We start from the raw sequence: 23,813 nt of genomic DNA on the forward strand, positions 1-23,813 counted from the left end.
TGCCTCTTGCAGTTTGGAGGAGTGAATGTTTCATGTGGAATATCTCGGCAGTTTGCGCATGCGCATGAGCATGTATTAGTTGCGACGTGCATTATCACAGTCTACTGAATCGAATTCTTCTGCTACTTTCTCCTGCACTCTTCCATTATCATAGTCTTCCATCTCCCGTTAGTGAATTTTTGCTGCAGTCCTCCTTCAAATATGTATGTGTAATACAGCTATTGAAAGCTCCTCTATGCTTCACATTCATCTCATTCATTGAACACGCCGCCATGCTTTCACAACGACGCCTGAGACTGAACCTCTCCCACCAATCCTGGTCACGTGAGCATAGGAAAAAAAAAGTTCCCACCCAAAGTTGAATTTTCCGCCGATTTATGTTGGAGGGGGTGTGAGTGGGACACCAGCACATCCCTGTGACAAAGAAATTCCCACAATTTTTAGATTCCCACCAAAATTCTAAATTATCGTCAAATTTCAAAACTTCTACCAAAATTCGATATTCCTGCTAGTTGGGTAGGTGGGGATGGGAGAGGGGGGGAGAGGAAATGGGCGAGGACCTACGTGATGGCTGAGAAAAATACATGGCATCGTCCGGGAGTGGGGTTTGGTGGCGCTGCAGATGGGGATAATTAATTAGTTCGCATGTGAATTTGATACCAAAGTGTCCTAGTGCCATCTTTACTCTACTTCTGTGAGTCACTCAAATTATATGTAACGGTTGCTCTAGAAATAGCTGATTACTTACGGGTTACCTCTGCAAGCAGATCAAATTATTCAGTGCCATTTTAGTTGTAATTTTAAAGGTATAATTTTATCTTAACCCTATAATTAACTGTGCTTTTACTGCTTTGCGTACTGCCAGAGTATTTCAATAAGCATCCTACGTAAATCATTAGATAGTTAAGGTTGCAATGAAAATGTCTTACGTGCTTTAAAGTATTATTGTTTGCTTTAGGAACTTCGGCCTTATTGACTAATTGCAAGGATGTACGGTAATATCTGATTTAACATATTGCATGCAAAAGGTTTGCTGGCTTCATAGTTGGCGTAAAACGGGCCATGTTCTAATAGTTTGCTGTTGTATTCTAAACTATCTGTGCTGCGCCTCATGCGTTGCCACGTGACCAGTACAAGTGAGAGCGTCTACGACAGCGGAAGGCTGCTAAGTTTGAGTTGTACTGCAATTGATGGATGTATTCTGCCTTAAAGAATTTAAAACTGTAGCTTGTAAATAATATTAATGGCGTTTTAAACTATTCAAAAGATTTCAGACCGTTTCGGAGCTGCCACAGTTCTTAGTCCTCTGTCAAATTATTTTGTCTAAAGTATTTGCATGGAACAATTGGAATACCTGTAAGGACTTTTCTTAATTTTTTTGTTTTGTTTTTGAGAAAGCTATATTTTGCAACTAAGTTTTGTCACAAGCAGAAGCATAAGTTCCAAGTTTTAAAAAATTCCTTTATTGAAGGAAGTCACTGTCTTCTTTCTTAAATTAAAAGTTGTTATCTCAAACGTTACCCTCGTTACTTTGCAAGGGTTTCCAGAATTTTTATCCTTATGTACTATTTGAACAAATACACTACTAGCCATTAAAACTGCTACACCACGAAGATGACGTGCTACAGACGCGAAATTTAATCGACAGGAAGAAGATGCAGTGATATGCAAATGATTAGCTTTTCAGAACATTCACACAAGGTTGGCGCCGCTGGCGACACCTACAACGTGCTGACATGATGAAAGTTTCCAACCGATTTCTCATACACAAACAGCACTTGACCGTCATTGCCTGGTGAAATATTATTGTGATGCCTCGTGTAAGGAGGAGAAATGCGTACCATCACAGTTCCGACTTTGATTAAGGTCGGATTGTAGCCTATCGCTATTTCGGTTTATCGTATCGCGACATTGCTGCTCGCGTTGGTCGAGATCCAATGACAGTTAGCAGAATATGGAATCGGTGGGTTCAGGAGGGTAATACGGAACGCCGTGCTGGATCCCAACGGTCTCGTATCACTAGCAGTCGAGATGACAGGCATCTTATCCGCATGGCTGTAACGGATCGTGCAACCACGTCTCGATCCTTAACCGATGGGTACGTTTGCAAGACAACAACCACCTGCACGAACAGTTGGACGACGTTTGCAACAGCATGGACTATCAGCTCGGTGACCATGGCTGCGGTTACCCTTGGTGCTGCATCACAGACAGGAGCGCCTGCGATGGTGTACTCCACGACGAACCTGGGTGCACCAATGGCAAAACGTCATTTTTTCGGATGAATCCAGGTTCAGTTTACAGCATCATGGTGGTCAGTCAGATGGTTCAAATGGCTCTGAGCACTATGAGACTTAACTTCTGAGGTCATCAGTCCCCTAGAACTTAAAACTACTTAAACCTAAACAACCTAAGGACATCACACACATCCATGTCCGAGGCAGGATTCGATCCTGCGACCCTAGCGATCACGCGGTTCCAGACTGTAGCGCCTAGAACCGCTTGGCCACCCCGGCCGGCTTGGTGGTCGCATCCGTGTTTGGCGACATCGCGGTGAGCGCACATTGGAAGCGTGTATTCGTCATCGCCATACTGGCGTATCACCCGGCGTGATGATATGGGGTGCCATTGGTTACACGTCTCGGTCACCTCTTGTTCGCATTGACAGCAATTGGAACAGTGGACGTTACATTTCCGATGTGTTACGACCCGTGGCTCTACCCTTCATTCGATCCCTGCGAAACCCTACATTTCAGCAGGATAATGTGCGACAGCATGTTGCAGGTCCTGTACGGGCCTTTCTGGATACAGAAAATGTTCGACTACCACCCTGGCCAACACATTCTCCAGATCTCTCACCAACTGAAAACGTCTCGTCGATGGTGGCCGAGCAACTGGCTCGTCACAGTACGCCAGTCACTACTCTTGATGAACTGTGGTATCGTGTTGAAGCTACAGGGGCAGCTGTACCTGTACACGCCATCCATGCTCTGTTTGACTCAATGCCCAGGCGTATCAAGGCCGTTATTACGGCCAGAGGTGGTTGTTCTGGGTATTGATTTCTCAGGATCTATGCACCCACATGGCGTGAAAATGTAATCACGTGTCAGTTCTAGTATAATATATCTGTCGAATAAATACCCGTTTATCATCTGCATTTCTCATCGGTGTAGCAATTTTAATGGCCAGTAGTGTAGTATCATTGTGTCTCTGTGCAGTTATCAGTGTTGCTTGTTTCGATGCCTGGTAAATAAATGTTGTTGCTGAGAATTGTCTATGATTTCAGTCATTTCACTCTCCGCAGCCTTGACACCGGCTAGCAACATAACAAGATTTGCTGCATCTTGTAACTTAACTATAAGTGTTCTGCCAATAAAAAGCAGTCTCTGGTTCTCCTTAGACAAAGTTCTGGGCTCCAATTTACGTTGTTCGTAATTGTAGTCTCTAGGTAGTTAGATAAATCGACAACCTTTAAATTTGTATGATTTTTCGTGTAACCAGAATTTAACGGATTTTCAATTCTCTTCTCGTACGTGACACTTTTTATTATTCTTAGTCAATTGTTGCACAATCAGATATCTTTCGTAAATCAAGTATGAAATTCTTACTGATCTGGTGAGTTTACTAGACGATGAACGACAGCGTCGTTTGCAAACAACGTAAGAAGGCTTTTCAGATCGCTTCCTAAACTGTTTATTAAGGATAAAGAAAAGGGTAACACTTCCTTTTCACTGGATAACTTCCCGTTAGTTACTACAAACTGTGACATTTCTGACTGGAAATCATGAATATAGTCGGATAATTGAAACGATACTCCGTAGGCCCGTAATTTGATTCCAAGACGCTTGTCGGGAACAGTGTGAAAAGCGGTCTGGAAGTACAGAAATATGGAATCAACTTGAGTTTTCCTGTCGATAACACTCATTGCTTCTTATGAATAAAAGGCAGTTGTGTTACACACTAACAATATTTCCTGAATCTGTGATGGCTGTGTGTCAATATGTCGCTTTCTTCCAGGTACTTCAAAATGTTCGAACAAACAACATTTTCCAAAATCGTACTTCAAATCGCTGTTAGTGATATGAGTCCGTAATTCCCTGGATTACCTGCATTTCCTCTCATGTGCATTGGTGCGGGCTATGCAACTTTTCAGTCTTTCATCGAGCGAACGGTTTGGTATGATTGCGAAAAATGGAACTGTTTCATCAGCAAACTCCTAAAAAAACCAGACTGGTATCCACAAGATTTGACTGTATTAAATTTCTTCATTACGCAGGACACTAATGTCGTTTATGGTGATGATAGCAAACTAACTACTGCTGTGTGTTAATAATATTCAATCCGATGACAACATCATCGCCAACCAGTTGACACTTACTGACAGATAAAGTCTTCCGCTAGGCTTTTCTATGGATTTCACTCATCACCTACGAGCATCTATGCCACTCCTGGATGTCTTTTAATACCAACTACCCATCGTCCATTAGGTTGTCGTTTTAAGTTCTCCTTGTCTCTCGGGATCTTACGAAGAACTTTGCTATCAGCGACTGCACAAACCTGAGTTAAGTGATAGAGTGTCACCATCTTTAAACGTTTGATGGTATCAGTAGTCATAAATCTCCCCTCACACTTGTTTCCTGCGACAGTACTGCGTATTCCTAGTCTTCGTTTTTATGTGACATTTAGCTGCTTTTTGATGAGAACTTCATAGCTGCAGCACTTGCAGGGATTGAGCACATAATGTGGAAAGACACAGGCCACTGTATCCGCCTGAGACGTTTTACGGAAACTACGAAATGCGCAAGTTTGTTTTCCTTGGTAAGAATTTGGGAACCGGTTCTATCCTATTAAAGTCCAGTAGATTAACTACTGTGCCGTCCCATTCTGCCAGCAGCGGCTCCGTTTGTCTCGTATTGACAGTCAGCTCCTCAGCGTATACTGGGTCTGAAAATTCATTATAACTTCATTGCAGTCTGAGATTCGGGAGGTGTGTTTGCTAAAGGCGTTAGTATTGACGTAATTCGCCGAAGTTCGCTAAGAGGCTGCAAATAGCTACAGATCCGTGAACTCTTGCCATTTCATCAATACGGGCAACTTCAACAAACACGTTTCGTGCTCTCATACTATAATCAAGTTGTAATTGAATTTCAGATTTCAGCCGCTGATACTCGTACACAGATGTCTGTAAATTTAGCCTGGACACCAGCACTTCAGGTAACCTGTTTCAACTTAAGACTTATTTTGTGTTAACGATAATATTAAATCAGAGATATTCCAGCCCAAATATGAATGTAATGGAGCAGTAAAACGACTATAACGCCGACGTTCATTTCAAAAAGTCCAAAGCTTTTGTAACTACTTGCGACCAAGTAAGTAGTTGTCAGACTACACAGTATTCTGATAACTGGCTATCACTGGCAAATTTCTTTTGTCCCAAATTCTGGCAGACACTCGCTTATTAATATTTAATTAAATAATGCTTCGATTGGAGATACACGCCGTATCTAGCGATTCGTGTTTACCTGTTTGAGATATGACTACTATTATCGATATTTTTGTTGTTTTTTTTTCAGAGATTCCAAAACCATCATCCCCTCCGAGAGCTACAGAGATACGAAGTGGAGCATCGCGTGAAGGTAAGGAAGTAATTGATCAACATACACTCCGTGTGTTTTCGGATAGCTTTATAAACGTTTGTATCATCCATTAGTCTGAATGTTTAGCACTTAATTTCTGAATCATACAGTGCAAACGGCGTTGGGTGGATATTGTTTTTCACGCAGTCCCTAAAAATATCGCCAAACCCTGGTCGAGAGCGGTGTTGTTATTTCCCATCGCAAGGCAGCATTAGTTCCTGGATATTAATATAACGCGTATGCGTAGGAAAGCGAAGCACCGTCGTTCTGGCCAATCGGTAGCGACCGACCGCCGCGTCAACCTTTGCCAATGGCACCGCATGGAGGCTGTGTGGAGGAGTGGGGATCAGCACACCGCTCTGCCGGACGCTGTCTGTTTAGCTGGTGAGGTGCCGCCGCAAAAGGACGTCACGAGGGTCAACGTCCTCGCGCCAAGGAAAACTGTCTGGTACAGTAGTAACGGGAATCGACCCGGGTACTCCGCATGGAAGTGAGGTGGCCAGGCTAACAACGCAGCTGCGGAGGCGGTCAGTCGGACGCTGGGAGACACGGCAGGAGCAATCGTTCGCAGCAAAAAAAGTCCAGTACACATGGCCTCTAAAACTCGTACTTAAGACCCGTGAGCAGTTGCTTATCTTTGCAACGGTGAAATATATCTCTTCCACTGATCTACATCCATACTCCGCAAGGCACCTGACGGTGTGTGGCGGAAGGTACCTTGAGTACTTCTATCGGTTCTCCCATTTCAGTTTCGTATTGTTCGTGGAAAGAAAGATTGTCGGTATGCCTCTGTGTGGGATCTAATCTCTCTGATTTTATCCTCATGGTCTCTTCGTGAGATATACGTAGGTGGGAGCAATATACTGCTTGACTCCTCGGCGAAGGTATGTTCTCGAAACAAAAGCCCGTACCGAGTTACTGAGCGTCTCTCCTGCAGAGTCTTCCACTGGAGTTTATCTATCATCTCCGTGACGCTTTCGCTATTAATAAATGATCCTGTAACATAGCGTACTGCTCTCCGTTGGATCTTCTCTATCTCTTCTATCAACCCTATCAAGTACGGATCCCACACTGGTGAGCAGTATTCAAGCAGTGGGCGAATAAGTGTACTGTAACCTACTTCCTTTGTTTTCGGACTGCATTTCCTTAGGATTCTTCGAATGAATCTCAGTCTGGCATCTGCTTTACCGACGATCAACTTTATATGATCATTCCATTTTAAATCACTCCTAATGCCTACTCCCACATAATTTATGAAATTAACTGCTTCCAGTTGCTGACCTGCTAATTGTAGCTAAATGATAAGGGATCTTTCTTTCTATGTATTCGCAGCACGTTACACTTATCTAGATTGAGATTCAATTGCCATTTCCTGCACCATGCGTCAATTCCCTGCAGATCCTCCTTCATTTCAGTACAATTTTCCATTGTTACAACCTCTCGATATACCACAGCATTATCCGCAAAAAGCCTCAATGAACTTCCGATGTTATCCACAAGGTCATTTATTGTGAATAGCTACGTTCCTAAGACACTCCCCTGCGGCAGACCTGAAATCACTCTTTCTTCGGAAGACTTCCCTCCATTGAGAATGACATGCTGCGTTCTGTTATCTAGGAACTCTTCAATCCAATCACACAATTGGTCTGATAGACCATATGCTCTTACTTTGTTCATTAAACGACTGTGGGGAACTGTATCGAACGCCTTGCGGAAGTCAAGGAACACGGCATCTACTGGGGACCCGTGTCTATGGCCCTCTGGGTCTCGTGGACGAATAGCGCGAACTGGGTTTCACACGATCGTCTTTTTCGAAACACATGCTGATTCCTACAGAGTAGATTTCTAATCTCCAGAAAAGTCATTACATACTCGAATATAATACGTGTTCCAAAATTCTACAACTGATCGACGTTGGAGATATAGGTGTATAGTTCTGCACATCTGTTTGACGTCTCGTCTTGAAAACGGGGATGACCTGTGCCATTTTCCAATCCTTTGGAACTCTACGCTCTTCTAGAGACCTACGGTACACCGCTGCAAGAAGGGGGGCAAGTTCCTTCGCGTACTCTGTGTAAAATCGAACTGGTATCCCATCAGGTCCAGCGGCCTTTCCTCTTTTGAGCGATTTTAATTGTTTCTCTATCCCTCTGTCATCTATTAAGATATCAGGTGCTCGTTGCTGTTAACATATGTATTTTAAAGATTATGTTTAGTTCCAATTTTTTTCTTGTTTCGGTCCATCTTGCCTCCTCCCAAAATATGGAAAGCAAAGAGTTTGCAGCACGAGAGACATGTTACACAATATCGAAGATGAACTAGTGCTCATAGCTCTTAAGCTGTGCATTTCAGAGACCACGTTTGACTTCTTTGCTTCTAATGATCGTTCTTGCGCCCTTGAATATTGACCATTCTTAGCGGGTTACCCTGTACATAAGATGAACCAAGATCCTCGTCCTCGGACGCCTCAGAGCGACTCCTTATATTAGAAAAGCACAAAAAAGTCTGTAACAATATTTTGTCCCGTGCATGTCATTGGACGCAAATAGACGTCAAAGAAAGGAAATTTGCGATCCTATTCAGGATAGTTATGCTGCCTAGTTAATGCAATTGATATATTTTTCCGTTACAATACCTGAATTGCAGGTTCCATTTCGGATATGCAATTATTTCTTATTTTCATTATTTTAGAGTGCGTTATACGGTATCATGCTTCTTAAATGTTATACATCAATTATAGTGCGTCTTATACAAGAGACGTCGAATTATTCAGCATTAACACAGAAGTGTGGAGCCAACGGCCTTGTCGCATGGTAACCCCGGTTCCCCTGAGATCAGTGAAGTTAAGCGCTGTCGGGCTGGGCTAGCACTTGGATGGGTGACCATCCGGTCTGCCGAGCGCTGTGGCAAGCGGGGTGCACTCTGCCCTTGCGAGGCACACCGAGGAGCTACTTGAGGAGTAGCGGCTCCGGTCTCGGAAACTGGTATATGGACCGGAGAGCAGTGTGCTGACCACATGCCCCTCCATATCCGCATCCAGTGACGCCTGTGGTCTGAGGCTGACACAGCGGCCGGTTGGTACCTTTGGGGGCCATCATGGCCTTTGCGGGAAGAGTTTCGTTTGTTTTTTTTAACACAGAAGTGTGAGCACTGTCCTTTTCATTGTTAAATTTTCAAACCAAGAGTTCACAGAAATACAATCCAGCGACTCGCTAAACATTTGGAGAGTCAGGGAGAGCAATTTGGGCATCTGCTATGTAGGCTATATCACTTATGTGTTAGACATGCTGACACAGACAGTGCATTTAAAAAATTACAGCTCGTTGCTCTTTGTGAATGTAGTAAACACGTTCAACATCTTCACACTGATAAATTGCGTAATTATTTCTCTACAATGACAGGTGATTTTTGAGGCCATTATTATTGTAGACATGTCTGACCAGTTATTGTTAGGGTCAACTTTAAAATATTCCTTTGTAGGATACCTATTGTTTAACAAACAGTGTATACTACATTATTACTGAGTAGATCAAAATCAGAAAATAAAAAAGTACCTGGAACTGGAATTTAACTCTATAACTTGAATGCTGTAACGCAAGGTTCTACTCAGTCCCTGAATGGGCAGTATGAATGAAGATTCTTATCGGACATGTCATTACAGTAGAACCAAAATGCTATTCTTTTACATTCATTTTCCACCGAAATTATGCACGGGGCGAAATTTTGTACAGGGACGTTTTTGTACAGTTGGTTCGCAAGGACGCACCTTGTGACGCGAGAGTACGCGAACTTTGCTTCTCCCTGTGTAGGTGATTGTGGGTTAAGGGCTCTTTCCCAACTTTTCTAATCATACCGGTCTTCAGCCATGCGTATTCGTGTTGTTTCTGCATATTTTTAACATCCACCCGTATTGCTTTAGTCTGTCCACTAGGTCTTTGCTTACGTCCTGAATGTCATGAAAAAGTCCGCCTGCTTTGCTGAGTGGTAACGTGCTTGCCTGCCAAGCAGTGGGCCCGGGTTCGATTTCCGGCCGGGTTGTAGATTTTCTCCGCTCGTGCACTGGCTGTTGTGTTGACCTGATCATCATTTCAGCCTCATCACCGGCACGCAAGTCGCCCAATGTGGCGTCTACTGAAATAAGACTTGTAGTTGGCAGCCGAACTTCCCTGAATGGGGCCTCCCGGCCAAACATGCCGTACGATCATTTCATTTTTCGTCATGAAAAAACTTCACTGCCCTGCCGTCCATTGGCATGGCGACATCTGTTTCGTTTTCATTGGAGTCATGATCAAGTTTATTGCTCCGGTCTATTCCCTGACATTTCTTTCTTCCAGTAATTCCTAACACTAATCTCGTCATTATTAGCTAGCAACTTCGGCTGTGAAAGGTTTTCACATTAAAAGACGTGTAATTGTTGTATTTAAAATATTGTGGGCTGCACTTCCTGAGTGTTCTTCCAATAAATCCGGTGATCAGTTATCGACTTAGTATGGAGAATAAATATTTATGGGTAGAAAGCAGAGAATGTATCAAACTGTGTTACGGGAGTTACCAAAACTCTGTGTACGGGAAGTCTATTTTCACGAATATCGCCCTGTCTGTCGTATTTCACAACGAAGGAATAAAATAACGCTTCGCTGGAAGTCAAATCAAATAACATTCTGGCGTGAAAGTAATGACACAGATGAACAGTACGTAATCCTGTATCTAAACATGAGGTATTTGTGTATTCGATGCGACGGAAGGTATCTGACTGAATAAAAAAAGGTAGGACTGAGCGGATTGCAATTCTTTCTGTTTCGCGTGTTCTGCGAATGAATCGCATGACTGCGCTGTCAGAAGCTGTTACTAACTTGAATGTATTTGAGAGAACATTCTTCAGTATTGGTGGATCTTAACGTCTGTACTGTATCTGAAGATCTTTTCTATACAGAATCGAAAAATCTTCTAGTGAAGTGCTTAGCAGCGCTGGCAGGTGACACAGACGTTCTGGGTTCGATTCCTGCTGAAAACAAGTATTTCTTTGAACGGATGCAGTGGAACGGGTTGACTCTGACTCGAGCAGACAAATCATGTGGTGTGAAATCGGCGTGTAACCAATCGAAGCAACGTCAAATCTAAGAATCCAGCACTAGGGTGAGCGGCTCACGGTGTTCATTTAATTCGTATTCTGAAGGCCAAATATTGTGTTGCTGCCGTTTGTGATGATATTTTTTAGCTAGGTTAGCTGTAATATACCTTGTCTTATCAGACAACAAGTAGTGGGCATTAGTATGGAGTGGGCTGTGTCCACCCTTCACCTTTACGACGACTTCGTCTCTGGTGGGGACGCTTTCAACAAGGTGCCAAGTGTCTGCGGAGGCTGGCAGTACAGTCTTCCTCAGGAGCTGGAACCAGAGGCGGTAGTGACACTGGACGATCCAGTCAGGAGCGAACTCGACGTTCTGACTCACCCCAGATGTGTTCCACTGGGCTCAGGTCGTGACTCCGTGCAGTCCAGTCCGTCTCAGGATTGTCGCTGTCACCAAACCACTGCCGCTTTATGAGTGCGTGCACTGTCATGCTGACAGTCGTCAACTATTCCTCTACTGAACGCAGTACGAAACACTGTAATGTGTGTCCATACTATTGCGTATTTAGGGTTTTCTTAAACACAACACGGGGACCACAACCTAGCAACGAGAAATTTCACCATTGCGAGTTACTGCTCTCTCAGTACTTCAGTGCTCGCACTGCGAATGATTGCAGCAACGTTCTCCATGCATTCACCAGGCCGGAAACCCGTCGCATTGCCACAGCGTAAAGCGGGATTCATCACTCCTAATTACTCGTTTGGTGCCGGCCTTCACACCACCTCAAGCGTTGTTCACCCTTCTTTGCACTCGATACTAAGAGTGACGTCAGCAATTTCGTGGTGTAGTCCTCGGCCCCAGGAAACAAAAAGTATCTGAAACATACTTACTTCTATATTTCTCTAAAGTCTATTTACAGAATCAGTAAAGGAGAGGCTAATATTTACGAAAACTCCATCTTTATTAATAAAGAATTAAGGCTCTTACATTAACATTGGCCTCTTAAACAGAGTTTTAGGAACTGTTTAAGCAAAGCAACTGCTCCCTAATGTCCAAAAAAATGTTTTGAGATCAAATACTGATCGATTAAATGAACTGTCAAGACAGAAATGAACGGTGACTTCCAATAACAAAGTGACAATAAGTACGTGAACGAGTCAACAAAACCCTTATTTTCGTTGGCCACAGTCAAGACATGTCTTGTTATCAAGGGAATACATTTTATCCACACATTTTTTACACTAAGGACACGTTTTGGTTACTTTCGCGACTTTAAGGCGTGGACACGCGTGGCATCGCTGCACCTTCGACTTCTTCGGATGACTCGTTGCTGCTAGGACATGCACTGCAGATTCGTCGACGCTGCTTTCATTGTCAAAATTTTTGCGAAGAACTTTGTCCGTTGGAGTCCGAAAGTCTCTATAACATCCCTGAAATTCATTTTCCTCTCTTTGAAGTTTACTTTGTTACTTTGATCAATGTAAATAACGGTTTTTCCAATAGAAACTTTCTCTTCTTCTGCCTCTTCATTGTCTTGTATTTCACTATCAGTTTTTTGATGATATATTTCTGTTTCATTTTCCCCATCTCCAATGCATCTTGGAAAATATCTTCTGTGCCCAACGAGTCAGCAGTCGTCGCTAGCTGACAGTAACCCCAAAATATGATCGTCGTTTGAATGTCGCTCGCACTGGCTATGACAATTTGTGATGACAAACAAGAAAAGTAACAAAGTTACAGTGGTTGAAAAGAAAAACGTCTTTGCATTCTGCACATTAGGTTTTTATTCTTTATCTTCTGCAACCAGACACGTTTCACCTTAACTACAAGACGTCGTCAGTGGATGTCCTGAAACCACACGAACTTTTCGTTTTGCACATACATGTTACAGTTTGCACATCTGGTTACATATTTATCACAGTTCGTTAAGATCTAAAACATATGACAGCAAACTATAAACTGTATGTGCAAACGAAAAAATCGTGTGATATTTGAGGACAGCCACTGAAGATGCCTTGAAGGTGAAACGGGTCTAGGTGCACAAGATAAATAAAAAAAAAACTAATGTGCAGCATACAAAAGGCGTTTTTGTATTGAACGACTGTAATTTATATATAGCTACTGCGAATATGACCAGCACAAGAAACTTGATAAGAAAAATAACGTTTATAACTTGATAGAGTAGATTTCGTCCCCAGCTAGTACATACCTACGGAAATGATGGTCGCTGGTTAGCATTCGCCTGCGCAGTGGAATATATGAAGATAACACAGAAGCGGAGTGGCAACGTTGCAATTGGAACGCAAACGTAAACAATGTAGTAGCTAAGGGCTGACGCTGTCTACAGACCTGTGTGTAGCTTCTCGACCGTTGCACCCCATTGTTGTTAACTCCCTACGCACAATCGCTGGATGGCTGCGAGCACTTTGACACTCACGGCTGATGACTTCTGCTGAGTTCAAGCCATTTTTTGCAACAACTATCCGCAATGCTCGGCGGTCGAAATCCGCCAGTGTATGGTGTCTGCTTGGTCTCTGTTTCGCTGTGGTTGTCCCTTCGCGTTTATGCTTCACAGTTACCTCACCGACTATGGACTTGGACAGCGTTAGAATGAAATGTCCCTGACTGATTTGATAACTCAGGTGACAACCGATGACGAGTCAAAGTTCCAAGTCAACTGAGCCCTCTTGACCGACCCATTCTGCTGTCAACTGCGTCTCTACTGACACCACACTCCCCGCCTCCTTTTGTACTGGCGGCTACACCTCCTGTGACGTCCAGTGGTCAATTCCGTATTACATCGGTACGGCCGGATAATTCTTTCTTTTTATCCGACAGCGTACTATTTGCAATCTACTCTTTCTGTCGACACGCTGCTATCAGGAGATACCACGTGGTAAAGCGGAGCGCAGGGGAGGAGTCGCGGGTAGACGAGGGCAGTTGTCGCTGCGCTGGTGGAATTAACTCACATCCAGCGAAAATGAATAAAATCTGTTGTTGGAGTTATCTGCGAACATGCAGCTGAGGTTCGTGCCCTGAACTATAATTACAATGGCTTTCTTGTTCACAGTGATTTCCAAGGGATAGGGTATCTCCTTCCTTCCGAACCTACTCTTTGGTGTCACCGCCAGACACCACACTTGCTAGGTGGTAGCCTTTAAATCGGCCGCGGTCCGTTAGTATACGTCGGACCCGCGTGTCGCCACTATCAGTGATTGCAGACCGAGCGCCGCCACACGGCAGGTCTAGAGAGACTTCCTAGACTCGCCCCAGTTGTACTGCCGACTTTGCTAGCAAAATGGTTCACTGACAAATTACGCTCTCATTTGCCGAGACGATAGTTTAAAAAATGGCTCTGAGCACTATGGGACTCAACTGCTGTGGTCATAAGTCCCCTAGAACTTAGAACTACTTAAACCTGACTAACCTAAGGACAGCACACAACACCCAGCCATCACGAGGCAGAGAAAATCCCTGACCCCGCCGGGAATCGAACCCGGGAACCCGGGCGTGGGAAGCGAGAACGCTACCGCACGACCACGAGATGCGGGCCTACTTCGTCAGTGAAATCAGACTGCTCGTTGGCCTACCAGAACCGTGTTCACTATATTAACTAATTAACTATACATTTTGTAATGTAGCGCTATTCTACAGCTAGTGACCCCACGAAGTAATTTAACAATGACCAGTGTTGAGAAGATGGGGTATGCAGGAAGGAAGAGAATGGCCAGCCGCGCTCACGAGGTGTGGAGACGTTGTTCCCGAGAAGCGCTGAGTGCGGCTGAGCAAATGGCTCCCGGGCTTCATGCGTTGGACAGCTCTCGCACCGCGTCACCTCGCCATCTCGTACGGAGGTGGGCTGGAGGAACCATCGAGACTGTTCTCTCGCACGTGTAGCGCAAGCGTCTTACGCAAATGGCAGGACGTGGCCATACGTTGCCGGCGCAGGCAGACGCGGCTTGTATTATGTAGCCTTTGCAGCTAGCTGTAGCGATACTTGATAACCCCAGAATCGGCATCCCCCCCTTTTGCACCCCAACTTTCGGGGCAAGTACTCCACAGTTATTCGTACCATTACTGTTATTTAGAAAACATGTACGTTTTGTGTTTCAGTTTATGGGATACAATTTAAAGAATGGTAGAATTTAGTGCGGTGACTAGGTGTTCTGGAAATGTACAGTTATTGTTGTGTTGGCAGAAGAGCGAACACGGTATTACGAGAGGAGACCGAAATGCACGCGTTTTAGCTCGCGCAGGGTGGCGTGAGGACGGAAGAACTATACTGACGTGAGGTCTGGAAAATGACAAGGAATGAGAATTCAGAAAGCGGACGTAATTAGTTTGATAACTTTAATCCATTAATGATGAACGTCGCTCTTGACGGTACATGATTCACAATATTGTCTGTTCAGAATTCATTTTAATTACTGAATATGGCGCCTTCCTATGTCGTAGCAAATGACGTAACTGAAGACTATGCTAAACTATCGTCTCTGCAAATGAGAGCGTATGTAGACAGTGAACCATCGCTAGCAAAGTCGGCTGTACAACTGGGGCGAGTGCTAGGGAGTCTCTCTAGACTAGACCTGCCGTGTGGCGGTCTGCAATTACTGATAGTGGCGACACGCGGGTCCGACGTTTACTAACGGACCGCGGCCGATTTAAAGGCTACCACCTAGCAAGTGTGGTGTCTGGCAGTGACACCACAGTTATTATCTGTTGTGTCTAGACAAGACAGCCTAGACACAATGAGAGGAAGCCGAAAGGCACGCGCTAAAGTAAAGCTGGATGGCGTGAGGTCTGAAACAGGATACGTAATGAATGCTATAAAGAAAAGTACGTAGCTTCTGGAATACTTAACTTTAATCCATCCTTTTGGTACATCTGGAGATTGTGGCGATACAAGTGAGACTCTTTAGATACATGCAATGTTACTAATGGCGCCTTGCTAGGTCGTAGCCATTGACTTAGCTGAAGGCTATTCTAACTATCGGCTCGACAAAGGAGCGAGGCTTCGTCAGTATAGTCGCTAGCTACGTCGTCCGTACAACTGGGGCGAGTGCTAGTCCGTATCTCGAGATCTGCCTTCTGGTGGCGCCCGGTCTGCGATCCCTGACAGTGGCGACACGCGGGTCCGACATGTACTAATGGACCGCGGCCGATTTAAAGGCTACCACCTAGCAAGTGTGGTGTCTGGCGGTGACACCACATTATCTTTAATTCGCCGTTCAGTGTTTGCCAGTCAAAAGATAAGCTACTTATGATACATTCTTCCACATAAAGGAAATCATCATACACACCCATTCATTTCTCCGAATGCCAGTTTTCCAGTACTTTGTCTGGTACCGAGAGCCACGGGTTTCGAATCCGCGCCAGACGGCATGGATCTCGATTACCACTAGCGGCCTCTCCAGCCGTCGCGCCGTAAGCAGTGGCTGCGCGCGCTCCTGGCCCGCGAATTATGTGAGGGCGCCACGGTGCAGCACGTGGTCCCAGCGCCCAATAGCAATGTACTCTCTCAGGTACTTAAGTGCCTGCCTCTCGCTCACCAGGCAGTCTGATATTCGCGTTAGTCTATCGACATCTCGCCTACAGACAACCTGTTTCCGTGTACGAGTGGACGTTGTGGATTCGTGAGATTTCGCTTGTGACCCTATTGCTATTTGCGTGTTGTTGTTCGTTAGGTCTTGCCCGGTCGTCCGTCGTTGTTCGTGTCCGTCCTTCCCCGTTCGTTTTGTTTGTTCGTGGGCCGCTCCCGTATGGACCCGCCTCGCTTTCGTTCTCGCCAAGCCCACGACCGTTCCGGTGGCGGTTACACTTTGAATACACGAGTTTTGTCTTTCTGGAGAAACGATGGCAACTGCAATATCTCACGCTCATTTTGGAGACGAAGAACTACGATCAGTCGTCCGCCAGAGAGTATAATAAGGATGGACAGACTAGCCCGAGCGTTTTCCGGACACTTTCTGTGTCGAGGTATGAACCTGATGCCTACATCAACATCTACATCTAAATAGATACTCAGCAAATCACACATAACTGTCTGGAAAATGGTTCATCGAGACACCTTCACTATAATTCTCTATCCTTGCACTGTCGAACAGCATGCGGAGAAAAGCAAGATGTACATCTTTCCGCACGAGCTCTAATTTTCCTTACTTTATTATGATGATCGTTTCTTCCTGTGTAGGTCGGCGTCAACAAAATATTCTCGCATTCGGTGAGAAAGTCGCTGATTGAAATTTCGTGAGAAGACCCCGCGACAGCGAGAAACGCCTTCGTTTTAATGATGTCCACCCTAAATCCTGGCATGGGACGCCAAAATGAAAGTTAACTATAAAAGAATGATTGAGAATGTGGGAAAATTTACTAACAACATTTATTTTTCAAAAGCAAAAACAGACATAAATTAGAGTTATTGATTGAATACTGTAAACAACTAACAGTTGGGTTAAGAGAACAATGGACAAGGATCCTGGGTGGGAAAGTGACTTAAGTACTCTGGTCCTAAAAATGTGGATACCGCAATCTGAACTGATCAGACGCTGAGCAGACTTTGATTGATAATCTACAGAAATTTGACAAAATAGGAGCAGCTGAGAGCAAGTGGCAATTGAGATCTGTAAGCCCCGGCAAGGCCACGGCAGCAGTACGTTATCCTGTTTTGCTTCGTGCACTGATGTAACTTCCAGCTTGCGACAAGTACGCAGTGGTGGTAAGACTTGGAGTCGGCAACTGTTAATCGACCACGGCCATGAAAGAAATGCTAAAATCTCACGGTCAAGCGATCAGGCAGACGGATCGGAATTTACTATTTACCAGAGCCCTGAAATAACGGTAGATTTCAGTGTGTGACACACCCGTTCGTTGGCCGTGCTCACTTATACTACAAAGCGCACAAGGATACCTAACGTCGAAACAGGTAAACCAAAAACGAAATAGTGTGCCCTTGGCAAATGAGTAGTCCGAGACATTCGAAGATACACTGTCGGCACAATAAAAGCTTCATCACAGGTTCTCCAGTCTAACTACTTGCCAGAGAAGTCAGTCTCAGGACCGGTCCCAAGCATCAGCCACACAGGCCAGAGCTTCGAACACAAGACTCTTCATGTGTAATTTGTACCTAAGTTGTGTATTTTGCGTGTCTTTTCTACGACATGAAAACAAATACAGGCACATAATCAGAGCATTAATAAATGTGGAGAATAAACATACACTACTGGCCATTAAAATTGCTACACCAAGAAGAAATGCAGATGATAAACGGGTATTCATCGGACAAATATATTATACTAGAACTGACATGTGATTACATTTGCACGCATACTGGGTGCATAAATCCTGAGAAATCAGTACCCATAATAACGGCCTTGATATGTCTGCGCATTGAGTCAAACAGAGCTCGGATGCTGTGTACAGGTACAGCTGCCCATGCAGCTTCAACACGATACCACAGTTCATCAAGAGTAGTGACTGGTGTATTGTGACGTGCCGGTTGCTCGGCCACCATTGACCAGACTTTTCAATTGGTGACAGATCTGGAGAATGTGCTGGCCAGGGCAGCAGTAGAACATTTTCTGTACCCAGAAACGCCCGCACAGGACCTGCAACGTACGGTCGTGCATTATCCTGCTGAAATGTAGGGTTTCGCAGGGATCGAATGAAGGATAGAGCCACGGGTCGTAACACATCTGAAATGTAACGTCCACTGTTCAAAGTGCCGTCAATGCGAACAAGAGGTGACCGAGACGTGTAACCAATGGCACCCCATACCATCACGCCAGGTGATACGCCAGTATGGCGATGACGAATACACGCTTCCAATGTGCGCGATGTCGCCAAACACGGCTGTGACCATCATGATGCTGTAAACAGAACCTGGATTCATCCAAAAAAATGACGTTTTTCCATTGGTGCACCCAGGTTCGTCGTTGAGTACAACATCGCAGGCGCTCCTGTCTGTGATGCAGCTTCAAGGGTAACCACTCCATGCTGCTGCAAACGTCGTCGAAATGTTCGTGCAGATGGTTGTTGTCTTGCAGACGTCCCCATCTGTCGACTCAGGGATCGAGACGTGGCTGCACGATCCGTTACAGCCATGCGGATAAGATGCCTGTCATCTCGACTGGTAGTGATACGAGGCCTTTGGGACCGAGCACAGCATTCCGTATTACCCTTCTGAACCCACCGATTCCATATTCCGCTAATAGTCATTGGATCTCAACCAACGCGTGCAGCAATGTCGCGATACGATAAACCGCAATCGCGACAGGCTACAATCCGTCCATTATCAAAGTCGGAAACGTGATGGTACGCATTTCTCCTCCTTACACGAGGCATCACAACAACGTTTCACCAGGCAACGCCGGTCAACTGCTGTTTGTGTATGAGAAATCGGTTGGAAATCGTCCTCATGTGAGCACGTTGTAGGTGTGGCCACCGGCGCCAACCTTGTGTGAATGCTCTGAGAAGCTAATCATTTGCATATCACAGTCGGTTAAATTTCGCGTCTGTAGCACGTCATCTTCGTGGCATAGCAATTTTAATGGCCAATAGTGTATATGTCACAATCAAGACATTTGAATTGATACATACGAAAACACAAAAAGATATTACATAATGATATTAGAGAAAGGTATCCTATCGCTCCCTCCACAAGGGCCCTGGGGCGACAAAATTTACTATTGAAAATGTTACACGAATTGAAAACATGTCACTTGTGCACTCGCACGAACCGTGACTCGCTTCGCGTGGCACCACTTCGACTGTGGTGCCACGCGGCTCGTTTGTCCCTTGAATAGTGGGCTGGCAGGTGGGCTGGCAGGTCGTTGGCCGCTAGGGGAAAGGGGGGGGGGGGGGAAGGTGCCTACGCGCGGTGGCATTCCGCTCTCTGCGATGGCGTGTGACGTCCCACAGCACTGGTAGACGACTGGGCTGTATGATGTAGGTGCGTCAGCTGGCTAGGCCAGTCTGCCATGTTGGTTCCGGAGTCTGCACAATCCTCATGTGTGGTCAAGTGTCACATTCTCTCAAAAATGTCATTACATTGATATAATCTGTGTACAGAAAAGGATACTGAAAAATACGAAAAAGTCTTTTACTTAATATATTTATTTATTTATTCGTTTTATTACTAATGACGCAACTCCAAAAATAAATTTAATGACTGCAGGGCCGTGTTAACGTTGTATGGTGTGAGGTGTCTTTGTTTGTGTGTGCAACTTTTCTTGTTAGTTTTTGGTTAGTTCAGCTCCTCTCTTGCACTCTAATTTTTACGCTGGCGCTACCTCTATACCTCCACCAAACGTGCAGGCTTCTCCCAATACTAAATACTAATTTGTTGTACCACCCTATGCCTTTCCTAATACTACTGAAGCGAATTTTCATGCCTTTTATTCCTTGTATACTTCTCTTTTGTTTTTCCATCTCAGGCAGTGTTGTCTGCTGACACTGAAGTGGCCAGGAAGTCCATCTACTCACCCAGGTGCTGGTGGTTTGCCTGAAATCTTTGAAGTGGCATTTTATGATTGTGTACTCGTAATTGGACATATTACAAAGATGCCTCCTGTCTCATGTGTCAGGACCGTTGCTGCTGAAATGAAACAAAACCGTACTGAATTATATATATCTAAATATTTTTCTAATTTAAATCTCATCCATGGTCCATCATTTAGTTTCTGCTCCCTATTTCTGGGTCTGCGGTTCGCCACTCTACCATGACTTGCACTTGTCCGTGCTAATTCCCCATGCACAATTTTCGCCGACGGCGCTCACTTGCCGCTGACAAATTTCCACCACGAGACAGGCTACATCGTACGACAGGCGATGGCTCATAACACACCGAGTCTTAGCGTCGACACGCGCCCGAAGCGAGGTCTGCCAACACCATACGAAACACATCCAAAAATCGAGACGCACATGCTCTATGGCACGATTTACCGTCTAGACATACATCCGTCCCTTGGACAGTGTACAAGAAACCACGGAGTGAAATAATTTCATCGACCATGGTGATAATTGTGAAGGCTCTTTTACGAGAATGCTATGCCAGATTTCGATGCTCAGTTGTCGAAATCGGACAGTTGTGAGGTCCAAAGAACTAATAGCAGTATTTAGTTGTTTGTAGTACTCAGTACTGCAACGTGCCTGGTATGGTGTGCCACAAAAAGTGCCAGCTGGTGATGACATATAACTTTCAACGGAATTTTATTTCAATCTGACACCTGCCAGTAAATGTTGGCGTGAAGATGTCACAAATACGCAACTCATTTGACCACGTTCTACAAGGACTCCGGCTGAAAACTAATGGAAATGACAAACAAACAGAATAACACCAGAATAGAAAAAATGGAAAATTACGCTGAGCAAGACAATATGGCTCTGAGGACTATGGGACTTAACATCTGAGTTCATCAGTCCCCTGGAACTTAGAACTACTTGAACCTCACTAACTTAAGACATCACACATTTTTTTTTTTTCGTCATCAGTCTACTGACTGGTTTGATGCGGCCCGCCACGAATTCCTTTCCTGTGGTAACCTCTTCATCTCAGAGTAGCACTTGCAACCTACGTCCTCAATTATTTGCTTGACGTATTCCAATCTCAGTCTTCCTCTACAGTTTTTGCCCTCTACAGCTCCCTCTAGTACCATGGAACTCATTCCCTCATGTCTTAGCAGATGTCCTATCATCCTGTCCCTTCTCCTTATCAGTGTTTTCCACATATTCCTTTCCTCTCCGATTCTGCGAAGAACCTCCTCATACCTTACCTTATCAGTCCACCTAATTTTGAACATTCGTCTATAGCACCACATCTCAAATGCTTCGATTCTCTTCTGTTCCGGTTTTCCCACAGTCCATGTTTCCCTACCATACAATGCTGTACTCCAGACGTACATCCTCAGAAATTTCTTCCTCAAATTAAGGTCGGTATTTGATATTAGTAAACTTCTCTTGGCCAGAAATGCCTTTTTTGCCATAGCGAGTCTACTTTTGATGTCCTCCTTGCTCCGTCCGTCATTGGTTATTTTACTGCCTAGGTAGCAGAATTCCTTAACTTCATTGACTTCGTGACCATCAATCCTGATGTTAAGTTTCTCGTTCTCATTTCTACTATTTCTCATTACCTTCGTCTTTCTCCAATTTACTCTCAAACCATACTGTGCACTCATTAGACTGTTCATTCCATTAGGCAGATCATTTTATTCTTCTTCACTTTCACTCAGGATAGCAATGTCATCAGCGAATCGTATCATTGATATCCTTTCACCTTGTGTTTTAATTCCACTCCTGAACCTTTCTTTTATTTCCATCATTGCTTCCTCGATGTACAGAGTAGGGACGAAAGGCTACAGCCTTGTCTTACACCCTACTTAATACGAGCACTTCGTTCTTGATCGTCCACTCTTATTATTCCCTCTTGGTTGTTGTACATATTGTATATGACCCATCTCTCCCTATAGCTTACCCCTACTTTTTTCAGAATCTCGAACAGCTTGCACCATTTTATATTGTCGAACGCTTTTTCCAGGTCGACAAATTCTATGAAAGTGTCTTGATTTTTCTTTAGCCTTGCTTCCATTATTAGCCGTAACGTCAGAATTGCCTCTCTCGTCCCTTTACTTTTCCTAAAGCCAAATTGATCGTCACCTAGCGCATTCTTAATTTTCTTTTCCATTCTTCTGTATATTATTCTTGTAAGCAGCTTCGATGTATGAGCTGTTAAGCTGATTGTGCGATAATTCTCGCACTTGTCAGCTCTTGCCGTCTTCGGAATTGTGTGGATGATGCTTTTCCGAAAGTCAGATGGTATATCGCCAGACTCATATATTCTGCACACCAACGTGAATAGTCGTTTTGTTGCCACTTCCCCCAATGATTTTAGAAATTCTGATGGATCGTTATCTATTCCTTCTGCCTTATTTGACGGTAAGTCCCCCAAAGCTCTTTTAAATTCCGATTCTTATACTGGATCCCCTATCTCTTCTAAATCGACTCCTGTTTCTTCTTCTATCACATCTGACAAATCTTCAATGTATTCTTTCCACCTATCTGCTCTCTCCTCTGCATTTAACAGTGGAATTCTTGTTGCACTCTTAATGTTACCACCGTTGCTTTTAATGTCACCAAAGGTTGTTTTGACTTTCCTGTATGCTGAGTCTGTCCTTCCGACAATCATATATTTTTCGATGTCTTCACATTTTTCCTGCAGCCACTTCGTCTTGGCTTCCTTGCACTTCCTATTTATTTCATTCCTCAGCGACTTGTATTTCTGCATTCCTGATTTTCCCGGAACATGTTTGTACTTCCTCCTTTCATCACTCAACTGAAGTGTTTCTTCTGTTACCCACGGTTTCTTCGCAGCTACCTTCTTTGTACCTATGTTTTCCTTCCCAACTTCTGTGATGGCCCTTTTTAGAGATGTCCATTCCTCTTCAACTGTACTGCCTACTGCGCTATTCCTTATTGCTGTATCTATAGCGTTAGAGAACTTCAAACGTATCTCTTCATTCCTTACTTCTTCCGTATCCCACTTCTTTGCGTATTGATTCTTCCTGACTAATGTCTTGAACTTCAGCCTACTCTTCGTCACTACTATATTGTGATCTGAGTCTATATCTGCTCCTGGGTACGCCTTACAATCCAGTATCTGATTTCGGAATCTCTGTCTGACCATGATGTAATCTAATTGAAATCTTCCCGTATCTCCCAGCCTTTTCCAAGTATACCTCCTCCTCTTGTGATTCTTGAACAGGGTATTCGCTAATACTAGCTGAAACTTGTTACAGAACTCAATTAGTCTTTCTCCTCTTTCATTCCTTGTCCCAAGCCCACATTCTCCTGTAACCTTTTCTTCTACTCCTTCCCCTACAACTGTATTCCAGTCGCCCATGACTATTAGATTTTCGTCCCCCTTTACATACTGCATTACCCTTTCAATATCCTCATACACTTTCTCTATCTGTTCATCTTCAGCTTGCGACATCGGCATGTATACCTGAAACTGCGGTGTTGGTCTGCTGTCGATTCTGATTAGAACAACCCGGTCACTGAACTGTTCACAGTAACACACCCTCTGCCCTACCTTCCTATTCATAACGAATCC

The 23,813-nt window shown here is 44.3% G+C and overlaps 1 protein-coding gene across 1 annotated transcript in view; it reads left to right on the top strand.

The window, feature by feature from the left end:
• The window catches only part of LOC124622755, a 71,269-nt gene that overhangs the window by 16,650 nt on the left and 30,806 nt on the right, over positions 1 to 23,813 (top strand). The window contains exon 2 of the mRNA XM_047148544.1: positions 5,574 to 5,636. Coding sequence (XP_047004500.1) covers positions 5,574 to 5,636 — 63 coding nt within the window. The remainder of the gene's footprint in view (positions 1 to 5,573; positions 5,637 to 23,813) is intronic.

This window comes from Schistocerca americana, chromosome 7 (genome assembly GCF_021461395.2).
Source record: "Schistocerca americana isolate TAMUIC-IGC-003095 chromosome 7, iqSchAmer2.1, whole genome shotgun sequence".
Taxonomy (NCBI): Eukaryota; Metazoa; Arthropoda; class Insecta; order Orthoptera; family Acrididae; genus Schistocerca; species Schistocerca americana.